Source organism: Clarias gariepinus, unplaced genomic scaffold (assembly GCF_024256425.1).
Source record: "Clarias gariepinus isolate MV-2021 ecotype Netherlands unplaced genomic scaffold, CGAR_prim_01v2 scaffold_34, whole genome shotgun sequence".
Lineage (NCBI taxonomy): Eukaryota > Metazoa > Chordata > Actinopteri > Siluriformes > Clariidae > Clarias > Clarias gariepinus.
In genome coordinates this window covers 80,701-93,487 of record NW_026521001.1, presented here as the reverse complement: position 1 = coordinate 93,487, position 12,787 = coordinate 80,701, and the positions used below count along the sequence as shown (strand labels likewise).

Here is a 12,787-nt window from a genome sequence, read left to right as displayed (position 1 = left end):
AATGAATGTAATTTAATTGTATATTATTATTATAATATACTATTATTTATTGTTTATTATAATTATTATAATAATACTAGTACTAATAATAATAATATTTTTTCTTTATATTAAGAGATGTCAATGTTGTGTGTTTATTTATTTATTTATTTAATAGACCTCTTTAGACTGATTTGTTCACTTTAGAGAAACAGGAACACAGAAGGGGGTGGAGCCGGACGCCATCATTCTACGTCATCAACACGCGCCGGCGAGCAAACTCCTACCCAGACGAGAAGGTTTGATGTTCCGGGGCTGATTTGTTTGGCAGGTGTGTGTGTGTGTGTGCGCGCGCGCTCAGTTTCCTCCGTATTTAAAGTTGATTAATAACTAACACACACACACACTTCTCTCTTCATGCAGAGTTACTGAGTGTGAGGTGAGTAGAGCAGGGGAGTGTGTACACACACACACACCGGGTGGACTGGAGGGATGTTTATACACAGCAGTGTTAAGACTCGAAGTCACTCGTATGTTGTTACAATAACAGCACGTGTTAGCATCAGTATTAGCATTAATGAGACTTTGTTTAGTTTAACATCCAGAACTGTTCTTGTGTATTAAAATATTTCACTTATTTTGTCTAAAAATTCCCCTGAAAGTTATAGTCGTCCTCTGGCAGTTCAGGGATTCGAACCTACAACCTTCCAGGCCCTGGTATAGGACATAGTGAACCGCCCTTTACTATGTTTGTGGCTGTTTTGGTGAAGCACAGCCCAGCTTGTGTGTCTCCCACAGGATGTCTTTAGGTTGTCTGAGGCTGTCTCTGAGCCGTGCAGCGAGAGCCTGGTGTCCCTCGACAAGCCCAGTCACGCTCCTCCTCCTGTACAAAACCCGCTCTAACAGAACCACATGGGGTTACTTGGGCATAAAGCTTCAGCAGTGGACGCGGTTCTCAAGCGTAGCGGGTGACGGCGGAGACGCCTGTGAGGACGGAACTCAGGAGGAGGAGAAGAAGAAGAAGAAGAAGAAGCGGGACCCAAAAGCTCGAACCACCATCAGCAGCGTGGGCAGGAAGATCCACCAACGCCACCTGCTCCTGCTGGACGAGGACGGCGAGAACCTGGGGACCGTGCACCGGGCCGACGTTCTCAGGCTCATGGACGAAAAAGGGCTGAAGCTGGTGCCTGTGAACGAGAACGCAGAGCCACCGGTGTACCGGCTTATGAGCGGGAAACAGATACACGAGGAGCAGATGAGACTCAGGGAGAAACAGAAAGCCAAGGCGACAGGTGCGTACATGGTTTCCACAGATCAGGTGGTCACGTGCTCTTCACTAGGTAGTTCTTCAGATGGTCTTACACTACGGGTAAGGCTAGGGAAGGCCCACCAGTAGGAAGGATCTAGCTGTACCACCGCGGTGAAGATGATGAGTACACAACCCACACATTCTTTCTTGCCAATGACAAGATCATTATCCTGACTGGTGCGGTAACTAAAACACATACAAGCCTTACGTCATGCCGTCTTGTCCCTTATTAACACTGAGGTGCATGCTGAAAGTGACGTATTGTTTTACCTCGCGGTGTGTTTTCTCGTGCAGGCGTCGTCCAGGTGAAGGACCTGACTCTGTCGTCCGATATCGCTCTACACGACCTGGACACCAAACTAAAACAAGTGTCCATCTGGCTGGAGAAAAAGCATCACGTGAGACTGACGCTGAGGCCGAGACGCGAACAGAGCGATCAGGCGCTGGTAATCTCACACCCCGACACCCTTACTGCAGCTTTTACCGATAGTATCTCATACACAGAACACCCATTGTGTGCTTATTTAAAACAACAGAAGGAAATAGTGTGTTTCAGCTTAGGCTCTTGTTAAAAAAACTCATTTACAGGCTTTGAACAATTAAAACGATTCATGCATTGCCATGGCAACCTGCTCTGGGGTCAAACTTTATAAATGTGACTGTATGTGTCCTATATAAAAAAAAAAAAAGTGTTATGGGATTCAGATTAAAACCAGGAATGGTCAAGGACCACAATTCGGAGCTAAGGATAAGTGTTTATGACAAATGTTTTATTCATAACCCACTTTATTACTACTTTATTAAAATGCTACACATCAAACAGATCCTTATTGCCATTACATCAGTTCTTAAAAGTATGCATCAAGATCAACAAAAAACTGTAAACCTTTAAGTGCAAAGACAAAATGTATAACATGCGCGTGTGTGACTGTATAATGAGCCGAGTTCCAGTCTGTTTGCTTGCGACAGATAAATTATTGTACAGATATGACTGTAATAATATAAGAAGATGAAAGTGTAACCACTCGCGTGTCTTTGTCTCTTCCTGGCCACAGAACTCGATTCTGGACGAGATGATCGGGAGAATAACGGCTCCGTTCGGCTTTGTAAACAAACCCAAACTCATCCGCGACGGTCAGGCGGCCAGCTGCGTCCTGCGTCCTCCGTCCGCTAAAGAGCTGCAGGCGCAGGGGACGCGGCCCGTGACACGGGCACCCTCTGAACCCAACCCAGAGAGACAGGAGGCACGTGGATCTCCGTCAGAGCGCGACAGAGACTCTCAGCAGCAGTGATGTAATGTGACGAAAGTACAACAGATTGTTCACACACGGTTCATATAAATGTGATTAATCTCAGGATGGAGGCTGAAGGAATGAAAATCTTAAGTATCACCTTATTTGTTTTGGGGTCCACATTTTTACGGTAACCTAAAAAAAATAAATAAGAGCATTGCCATGGCAAACTGCTCTTTACCGTACTCTGGTGTAGATCAAGCAACAAGTAAATAAATAATGGAATGAGACTGTAATTTCCTATAAAAATACCCCATGGTTTTATTTTACTGGCTCTGATTGAACAGTGGGGTTGAGATCTGACTGTTGGTTATCAGACTTCTATCAGATACACAGATTTGGTTTGGATTCTCAATGGCCGGTCACTACAATATCAAGAGTCTGTTTAAATTCTGATTGGACAGTGACTATATTTAGAAATTCTGATTGGCTGCTTTCTGGTATATTATGAGATTTGATGATTTCTGATTGGCTGTTGATTTCTGATTGGCTGTCTTCCAGCACAAGTGGCTCTAAAACGAGAACAACAGAACTTTCAGATGCCATTAGATCATCAGACACTGACAGGTTTGTTACTCCAGCGTGGACTTCGGGTTCTGATGACATCACGGGTTCTGATGAGCCGCTGTCTGATTGGCTGGACACATGGTTTGTCTCCCGGGTTTCTGTTTGCCGTTTGTTTGGCGTTTTGTAGCCACTTAAATGAGACGCCAGGGATCGTGTTGGACGGGGTTTCTTCTAAAAAAAAAAAAGAAAAAAGTTTTTTTACATTTCTATGTCTATTAAGTCAATTTTCAGCTTTATAATCTGTAACTAAAGTCAGTCAGAAATCTATTAAAGCTTATGGGTGGAATTTACTGCCTTACTGTTACTGTATCTAATCACTAACTGTGTACAATAAATTAATTTGCAGCCGATACTGTAAATCTATGTTTCTGGAGGTTTATCACCACGCTATACAGCGTAAGAACCACAAGATCAATAAAATGCCATCATTTCTGGAGGAAGAATGTAATCCTTACCTGTTTCTTTCTCTCGGGGTCATGAACCACAGAGTGTCTCTGTAAACTTTGCTGCAAAAAAATACATATTTTTACATTATTAAAACCTTTATAACAAAGCAAAATTAAACTTGACCCTCTTTTTTAACACTTAAAACTAGTGCTAGTATATGTTTTAAGGAACAGATGATAAAAGATTCACAGTTTAGCTCCATTAGTTCTGGCAGATCAAACAGTCAGGAACTTTGGATCACGAGCATAATTGGTCCTGGAAGCGAGCTTGTATTTCAAAACACTTGTACATCAAAGTGAATTCCCCCCCCCCCCCCAAAAAAAAAAAATTAAAACTTTGATGATTTGTTCCACGTGCGCGAGATAGGAACCATTGGCTTAGGTGTGATCATGTGACTCTCGGCAGACGAAGCGCATGCCTTCTACTCGTATCTCAAGATCTCGCTTAAGTTAAAATTTATTAAAACATTTCGCTTGTCCAAAAAACGCTCTCAGACCCAAGATACTCGCTACCCGAGGTTCCAGGATGAAAGAAAAAAACAATATCAGGATAAAACCTACCTGTTAATGAGCTAAATTAGAATTTATATTTACATTTAATAGCAAAATTTTTGGCCTGAAATTCTTTTGGGATGTAAATGAATAAAAACAAATAAATAAGAGCCTTTGATTGAATAATTAATGCAGTGATTAATGTGTTTCAGCTGCAATAATTCTTTTAACTCTAACTGATGCAGTGAGGAGCTTCTTATTTGTGGGAATTTATCATATACACCCACTCACAAAACTAAGTACACCCCTATAATTTCAGCAAAGATTTTAGTTTATCTTCTCAAAGGACAAGACTATAGAGAAACTTGGATCTATTTAAGAGTCGTCAATGTCCAGCCTGTATAACAGTACGGATTTACTGTCCTCTGAAAATAACTATACATGCACAAGTAAGTGCTGGAACTTCATACAAGTCTACCTACAAGTTTTCAATAACTACCTGGACTCCATATTAACATCAATTAACATCAACTGTTATACTGAACTGCCTGCCAACTAACACAGTATGAGTGCAGATCAATCCCTGCTCTCCGTTATCACCCAGATGAGGATGGGTTCCCTGTTGAGTCTGGTTCCTCTCAAGGTTCCTTCCTATTACCATCTCAGGGAGTTTTTCCCTCGGCACCGTCACACTCGGCTTGTTAATCAGGGACGATCTGATGATTCTGATTCACACACACTCACATCTCATACAGACTTAAATAATTCTTTTGATTGTGTAAAGCTGCTTTGGGACAATGACAATTGTTAAAAGCGCTATACAAATAAAATTGAATTAAATTGAAGTAAGTACACCCTCAGTGATAACAGAGTACATATTTAACAATGCAGAGTCACATGACTGTTCATCAGGCCTGATCATGTGTGTGTCAGTGGACGAGTATGTCTCCAGACCTGAACCCTCTTTGGCGAAGAGACAATATAGTCCGCATGTTGTTAGAGGACAGTAAATCTGTACTGATATACGAACTGCACACTGACGACTCTAAAGTAGATCCAAGTTTTATTTCTACGGTCTTGTCCCTTCAGGACATATAATAAAGTGGTCGCTGAAATGTAGGGTGGTGTACTTACTTTTGTGAGATACTGTGTATTTAATGTCGTGTCAAGCAAAGACAACAACTAAGGATATTAAACTGAAATAACGGACTGTTTACTCTGTTTACTCTGTTGCGGTCTGGGAAGCGATTCCGCTCCTTGAAGGCCAACACAGAGAGACTGAGGAGGAGCTTCTTCCCGCCGGCGATAAGGTCTCTCAACCACAACCACGAACTAACACAATCTTTTCATAATTGATCAAATCTATCAATCTTTTTACATCCATGAACACTATGGACAATTACACGCTCACCTTCCTTCATATCTACACTACATTTTGTACATTTACATCCTGGACCAGTGCACAAAGACACTTTAATAACTTTGCACAAAGACACTTTGTTCTTTGCATATTTGCACACCAGTACAGTATATTTAAATTTGTACAGTATATTTCTATTTTTATGCACATCATATTTCTATGTACAGTATATTTCTATTTTTATGCACATCATATTTCTATTTTTATTTTTAGTTCTATTTTTCTTAGCACATTTCTATTTTTATTTTTATTTTTTCCTAGTTTAATTTAATTTTTTTATTTAATTTCTATCGTATTCTTTTATTTATATTTATTTCTTATTTGTAAACTTTAATTCTCTTTTAGGGTCAATGGCAGTCGTATAATGCATTTCACTACATTTCGTACTGTGTATGTTTGTGTATGTGACAAATAAAATTTGAATTTGAATTTGAAATGACTGGAATTGGTTTAAGATCTGTCCGAGGCGTCATCACTACTTTACTGTTCAGTAACAGTTACAATTCTTTTGTAACTTTCTTTTGTGCAGCGTAAAATGTTTGTACTTTTTGTACTGTAAAGTTTTTTTTACAGGCGTTATATAAACAATCCAGCAATGTTTTCTGTTAGGAAAGCTTTACATCATGATGCGTATCGTGCATCACAGAGACGTCATGATGGATAACAGAAGATTCATCAGAAGATTTTTTTTCCTGCAAAATGATTGATTTGTACAAACACTATGGTCGATCAATAATAATAATAATAATAATAATAATAATACCTTCATGGAGAAGGTCTTGGTGCAGTCGGGGTGTGTGCAGCTGAACGCGCGCTCCTGCTCGTGGAAGGACAGGATGTGGCTCTGCAGGTTGAAGGCGGTGGTGTAGGAGCGCGTGCAGCCGTCTCTCGGACACAGAAACACCAGACGGGCCTCAGAGTGAACGCGCTGGTGCTGCTTCAGGAACCACCCATCCCTGAACACCTTCTTACACAAGTCACACTGCACTCGCACTGAGCGCACACACACACACGGCTTTTAATTGAAAAAAATTATAATAATCTTTTTTTTTTTAAACTCAGTACAGTGAAACCTCGGATTGCGAGTAACGCGGTTTGCGAGTGTTCCGCAAGACGAGCAAAGATTTTGAATGAATTTTGACTCGAAAAACTAATAAATCTTGGTTTACGAGTACAGAGTATCATGTATCACGAATGCGCTTCTTGTTTTGACGCTGAGTGTCACGTGATCACAACTGAGGCAACGTTTTTTCTCTCTCTTGTGCTGCGGAATTGTGGGTAATCGTCTCCCCTGCTGGGTCTTAGTGCTCGTCTCTTACTGGTATAATCAACATCCCAGCACATGTGTACTGTTTACTATAACACTGTGACCACGTGTGTGTGTGCGTAAAACTTATTTTATTTTGTGTCTGTATGCGTGTGTGTACAGCGCGCATGTAAAGCAAAAGCAAGTCTCATTAGGGAGACTAAAGATCCATTTTCTCGCTCTCTGTCGTTGTGTGCACGCGTGTAATTTGACACTGTGCCGCTTCACACTCACACTCTCGCCTTTACATCCCCCCCAACTTCTCCTCCACTCGCCTTCACAAACACACACACACTCTTTCTCTGTGCTCTGTCGCGAATTCTTTCAAAGGTAAAGTGCAGGTTAATTTGTTTGTTTGTTTGTTTTACTTTATAGCAGTGATTCGGTTAGTGTGGAACAAATTATGCTCCTAATCCGAGGTTCCACTGTACATGAAACCTGTAAGTTGTGTTTTTATCTGACCTCTGTGCTCTTTCCTGTGTTTGGTGAGTTCAGTCCAGTTCTTCGCAACAAATGTGCAATCCTCATCCGGACACGTGTAACCTGCAACAACATGTTTAAACATGAAATGTGAAAATAATAATAATAAATAACATCTCATCACGTTTAACCATACATCCAGTTTAATAAAAAATGTTCATCTGCAGAAGAATAAATACAGTTGAACTATGCAAAAGGAATCTCCTGATTTATTACAATAAAGTCTAATTGGAATAAAATCCATCCGGTTGGGAATCAGAAGCTCTCACCCGTGTGTACTTTCTCATGTCGCTTTCTTTTGCTGGGATTCACGAAGCGTCTGTCACAGCCTTTGTACGAGCATCTGGAAGAAACAATGCAGCAGAGCATATTTACACACATGATATAATAATAATTAACGCTATTTTTGTTATGACTCCACCCCCACATAAACCACGCCCACACTGCTTAAATAGAAGGCGGGGATTAGGGAGGGGCATTTACATGTATTGTAAAAATTGCGTGCGCAATTGAAATCTACTTGATAAACGTGATCGCAGACCTTCGTCCCGCGCACTTCACTGAACACAAACTATTTTAGTTCACTCAAAAATTCAACAGATGGCGCTGTATATATATTTTTTAAATTCCACAAAGTCATGGGCACCTTTAGTACCTTTACATCATACTCTCTTTATCTTAGTCATTTCTGTTGTAGTACGGTCCTTTAACAGGGTTTTTTACTAAACATGACGATCTATAATTATAACTACATGTTATTTTATAATATCATTAATACTGAATGTTGAAAATTTCCTTTGGAATTAATAAATTCTGTCTGTTAAATAACAGCTGAATGAGCTCAACTGTGAAGCATTAGCATTGAACACACACACACACACACAGAAAAGGAAGAGTGTGAGCCATGCTTACTCATACGGGAGCTGGAGTGTGTGTGTGCTTTCATGGGTCTTTAGCAGGTTGTTCTTCTTGAAGCTTCTGTCACATCCCTCAAACGAACACTGAACACACAGAGAGACACCGTGACCTCCTGTGAACCCGGACGTCTGCACGGTACAGTACTGATAGAATCATAACACTTTACTGTACTGATAAAATTATTAGTTATAATAACATTATAAGAGTGTGTTCACAAGTTAACTTTATTATTTCATATTTTTCTCAGTACATTAATTTTCCACAGATGTTTCTAAACGTTATACTGAGTCACATGACTCGCGATCGTTACAATGTGACACACAGAGCTGAAAAGAAAAACACACAAACCAACAGAAACAGATTCTGACATGGAGAATTATTTTTTGTCAAGTACTAAAGTTTGGATTAAGAATAATGTACTTTTTTTAATGAGTTCACACACGACAGCAGTCTGGAGACGGACTTGGCCTGATGTTTATGGACTTTTCACACATTTCGACAGAAATCCTTCATCAGCACCTCCAATTTCATGCAAACAACAATCTAACTTTTATAATTCTGCATCAAATTTATTTCATCCCAAAAAGCATTTGTGACTTTTTTTATGTTTACACCATGAGATAAGCTGGACACACACATACACACACACACACACACACACACACACACTATGCACATTTTGTAAACACCAATTAGCCTAATCTGCATGTTTTTGGACTGTGGAAGGAAACTGGAGAACCCAGAGGAAACCCACCAAACGCCACGTACACAGAGACGGGAATCGAACCCGGACCCTGAAGGTGCAAGGTGACGGTCCTAACCATTACAATACCAAGATGAATACATAACTTATGACAGTGCATTAGTACCTGTGCACAATAAAATGATTACTTTAAAATTATTGGCACCCCTAAATGTTGTAGTTTTCTTTGATCAAATTTTCAACAGCAGAAATGCTAATGCGTTATTTAATGTAGCTGGTTAATTGCTATTTTATTACAATGTGTTTGTATAAGAAATAAATGTTGTATATAATAGAAGTAATATTAATTTGGCATATAAGAATCCGACCGAAGAATAATATTCAATAAACAATAAAAATCTAAAAAGCTAAATTCCATTTCCAAAAATAACTAAATCACTGTCAGATTATAAAATTATAAAACTTTCCAGTTACAGGTTCCAATAGTTTTTTCAGCTGGGAAATGAAGTGATCTCGCCTTTATGCAACAAACATAAACGCATTTGTTATTTCCTTTATGAACATGTGACTCTTCAGTCCTTCCTTCACTACTGGACATCTCTCTTCTTCACCCGACTGAACTATGACTCTACACTTTTACTTTTTAAATCACAAATCCTAAGTGACTCACAGTCTAGAGCTTCACTTCCTATTTGTGTTTACGTAAAATGTGTTTCCTCAAGTTAAAGTTTGTGGTGAAACTTTGTGTGCATCCTTCCTCACTACAGCTGGAGGGAAAAAAAACAGAGATTATAATGAGAGAATGAGATTAAACTGTGGTTAACGTGGCTGTAGGAACGTGCTCAGGGGTGTCACACCTACCTGAAGGGTTTCTCCCCGGTGTGTGTGAGCTCATGACGAGTGAGGTGAGATTTACTGCAGAACGGCTTACACACACTCGAACGGCCTCTGGAAACAAAACATGACATCATTATAAACAAGTACAAAAGAGACCGGAAGAGAATCAACCATGCAGAGATAACGTCAGCACGCGGGACACTAGAGATCTGACCTTTATTACATTTTTGGTGAGGTTGTTTTGATCCAAAATTCACAGGATATAATCTGACCGCTTGAGTTTTCCTGCCTAGAACAAATAATTTCATAATCTTAATCTAATGATTTTATAATCTAATAATATTATAAATCTCACTCACTCACTCGTCTCTTATACGGCTTTATCCTGTATTCAGGGTTGTGGGGGCGGAGACTTAGGGCATGAGGCAGGGTACACCCTGGACAGGGTGCCAATCCATTGCAGGGCACACGCTCACACTCTCACACACTCTCACACACACTTACTCACACTCTCACACACTCTTACTCACACTACGGGCAATTTGAAAACGCCAATTATCTTAATCTACATGTCTTTGGACTGTGGGAGGAAACCGGAGTCCCTGGAGGAAACCCACCAAGCACAAGGAGAACATGCAAACTCCACGCACACAGAGATGGGAATCGAACACAGCCCCTGGAGGTGCAAGACGACAGTGCTAACCACTACACCACCGTGCCGCCAATATCATAATCTCTTATTCTAAAAATTGTGTAACTGGGGTCAGAGCGCAGGGTCAGCCATGGTACAGCGCCCCCTGGAGCAGACAGGGTTAGGGGCCTCGCTCAAGGGCCCAACAGTGGCAACCAGGTGGAGCTGGGACTCGAACCGCTGACCTTCAGATCAGTAACTCAGTGCCTCAGTCCTCTGAGCCCCCACTGCCCATTATTATTATTATTATTATTATTATTATTTATTAGTAGTATAGAGATATACTTACATTTTTTTTACCTTGAGAATTACTGGACATGTCACCCAGCATGACTTTAATTATTAGATTGATTAGAATTATTATAAACTGAGATCTTGTGCGTGGCATGTTATTAATGAATTTAGACGTCTTTTTATAAATATGTCTAAGTAGAGGTTTACATGAGCATTACACTAATAACACAATTCAACTTATAAATTATAATAGGATTAATTATATAAATAAATTTTATTACGTGTGTAGTTTGAAAAATTTTATAGATTATGTGTCACAAACACTGAGATCCCCATTTGGACAAAAATATGACATAACTCCTGATTTCAATCATTTTAAATAATAAAGATTATAAATTGTGTGTGTGGGACTAAATGTAAATCATATACATATAAAATATACCATATAAATCTATATAACAGCTACTTTAAATGCCTCCTTTAAATCACATGGCAAAGAGTAAATTAATTAATGTAATCATCTCTGTGGCAAGTCCCGCCTCCTACCTAGGCCTCGTTCAATGATTGGTTAAGCGACTTAAAAGACAGGCAATCTCTGTCCTATCAGGTCGCTGAGAGCAGGCAGGAGGCGGGACTTGTCAAAAAAAAAAAAAAAACACGAGTAGAGTGAGAATCCGCTTTCGGCTGTTAAACCCTCACCACTCCGGTGTGTTTACACAGATGCGCCTGAAGCTTCCACTCCTTATCGTAGGACGCCTGGCACTCCGAGAAAGAGCAGATAAACATTCCGGACGATGTTGTATTCATTTCCCGCATGATTACAGACGAATGTTTGGCCGCTTACAAGACAGACCGCGAGAACTGCGGCGCCATGTTGGGTTACGTCATGACGTCATCACGTCGCGCCCTGGAACGTACCAACTGAGGAGGGAGGGGGGTACAAACATATCAGCAGGGTTTTTTTTTAAATTGATATTTACAGTTTGTGTGTTTTTTTTACAGTTTTATATTTAGTTTTAGGGTTTCATGTGCATTAATATAACATGTTACACAACAAATTAAACAAATGTCGTGTTTAAAGAGAAACCCTTCACACAAACTCGAGCTGTTTAGTGGTCTCACAGGGCACGAGACGGGGTACAATCCATCACAGGGCTCACACACACACACACACTCATTCACACACTACAGGCAATTTGGGAACGCCAATTAACCTAACCTACATGTCTTTGGACTGTGGGAGGAAACCGGCGTACCCAGAGGAAACCCACCAATAACATGCAAACTCCATGCACACAGAGATGGGAATCGAACCCGGACCCTGGAGGTGCAAGGTGACAGTGCTAACTAATGAAGTACAGCATTCATTTATTCATCACATATACATTAGTGCACAGTCAAATTCTTTATTCATCACATTCCCAGCTTTTATTGTTAGTATGCTGGACTTAGAGTGTACAGTGTTATACAGCGCCCCCTGGAGCAGACAGGGTGAAGGGCCTCGCTCAAGGGCCCAACAGGGTGACCTGGCAGAGCTGGGGCTCAAACCCTCGACGTTCTGATCAGTAACTCAGAGCCTTAACACACTGAGACACCAGCGTTTAAACACAATCTGTTTAATTTTAATTTTCCTATTACCATCTCAGGGAGTTTTTCCTTGCTACTGTCGCCCTCGGCTTGTTCACCAGGGACGATCTGATCATTCTGATTCACTACTGAAATAATTCTTTTGATTGTGTAAAGCTGCTTTGGGACAATGACAATTGTTAAAATCACTATACAAATAAAATTGAATTGAATTAATTTGTATGTTATTTTGCTCCACAGATCATCTCTGTGGATCTGAAGTAAACTACAAGACATTTATTTCAAATACATGAATAAACAAACACATGAGACCGGTTAAATATCAGGCATTTCCACTGACTGTAGACAAACCCTGCTGTCACACTCACCCTCTATCCTAAACATCTCTCTGTGTTCCCCAGATCTTCTCCTTCCACTGTCTCATCCTCTCATCCTGAACACACACACACACACACACACACACACACACACACTGGGGAGCCACTGTCTTAATCAGTCTCTCTAATCCTCTGTGCCAGTGTTGTGA

General features: G+C 40.3%; 2 protein-coding genes across 4 annotated transcripts; one reads left to right on the top strand and one right to left on the bottom strand.

Moving 5' to 3' along the window:
• Positions 1-217: 217 nt before the first annotated feature.
• LOC128517100 (translation initiation factor IF-3, mitochondrial-like) lies at positions 218-2,990 on the top strand. Of its 3 annotated transcripts, XM_053490887.1 has the most exons (5): positions 231-310; positions 403-418; positions 778-1,271; positions 1,583-1,734; positions 2,344-2,990. In XM_053490887.1, the coding sequence occupies exons 3-5, from the start codon at positions 779-781 to the stop codon at positions 2,578-2,580; spliced, it is 882 nt and encodes a 293-aa protein (XP_053346862.1). In that variant the 5' UTR covers positions 231-310; positions 403-418; position 778; the 3' UTR covers positions 2,581-2,990. The 3 variants fall into 3 exon arrangements, with proteins under 3 accessions (XP_053346859.1, XP_053346862.1, XP_053346861.1); XM_053490884.1 differs by lacking the exon at positions 403-418 and having other exon boundaries at positions 218-310; XM_053490886.1 differs by lacking the exon at positions 231-310 and having other exon boundaries at positions 347-418; positions 750-1,271.
• LOC128517087 (transcription factor IIIA-like) lies at positions 2,932-11,575 on the bottom strand. Its single transcript, XM_053490860.1, has 7 exons — positions 11,374-11,575; positions 8,204-8,352; positions 7,561-7,634; positions 7,274-7,354; positions 6,269-6,498; positions 3,603-3,653; positions 2,932-3,318 (listed from the first exon to the last, which is right to left on the bottom strand). Exons 1-7 carry the CDS (start codon positions 11,488-11,490, stop codon positions 2,932-2,934), a joined length of 1,089 nt encoding a protein of 362 aa, XP_053346835.1. The 5' UTR covers positions 11,491-11,575.
• Positions 11,576-12,787: the final 1,212 nt, after the last annotated feature.

Excerpts from the sequence above, each read along its gene's own strand:
- LOC128517100 (XM_053490884.1), top strand. The coding sequence starts at position 779 with ATGTCTTTAGGTTGTCTGAGGCTGTCTCTGAGCCGTGCAGCGAGAGCC. Across the intron at positions 1,272-1,582 it reads ACAGAAAGCCAAGGCGACAG|GCGTCGTCCAGGTGAAGGAC; the intron begins GTGCGTACATGG and ends TTTCTCGTGCAG. Across the intron at positions 1,735-2,343 it reads AACAGAGCGATCAGGCGCTG|AACTCGATTCTGGACGAGAT; the intron begins GTAATCTCACAC and ends TCCTGGCCACAG.
- LOC128517087 (XM_053490860.1), bottom strand. The coding sequence starts at position 11,490 with ATGCGGGAAATGAATACAACATCGTCCGGAATGTTTATCTGCTCTTTC. Across the intron at positions 7,355-7,560 it reads ACATGAGAAAGTACACACGG|GTTACACGTGTCCGGATGAG; the intron begins GTGAGAGCTTCT and ends ATGTTGTTGCAG. Across the intron at positions 6,499-7,273 it reads ACACAGGAAAGAGCACAGAG|TGCGAGTGCAGTGTGACTTG; the intron begins GTCAGATAAAAA and ends GTGTGCGCTCAG.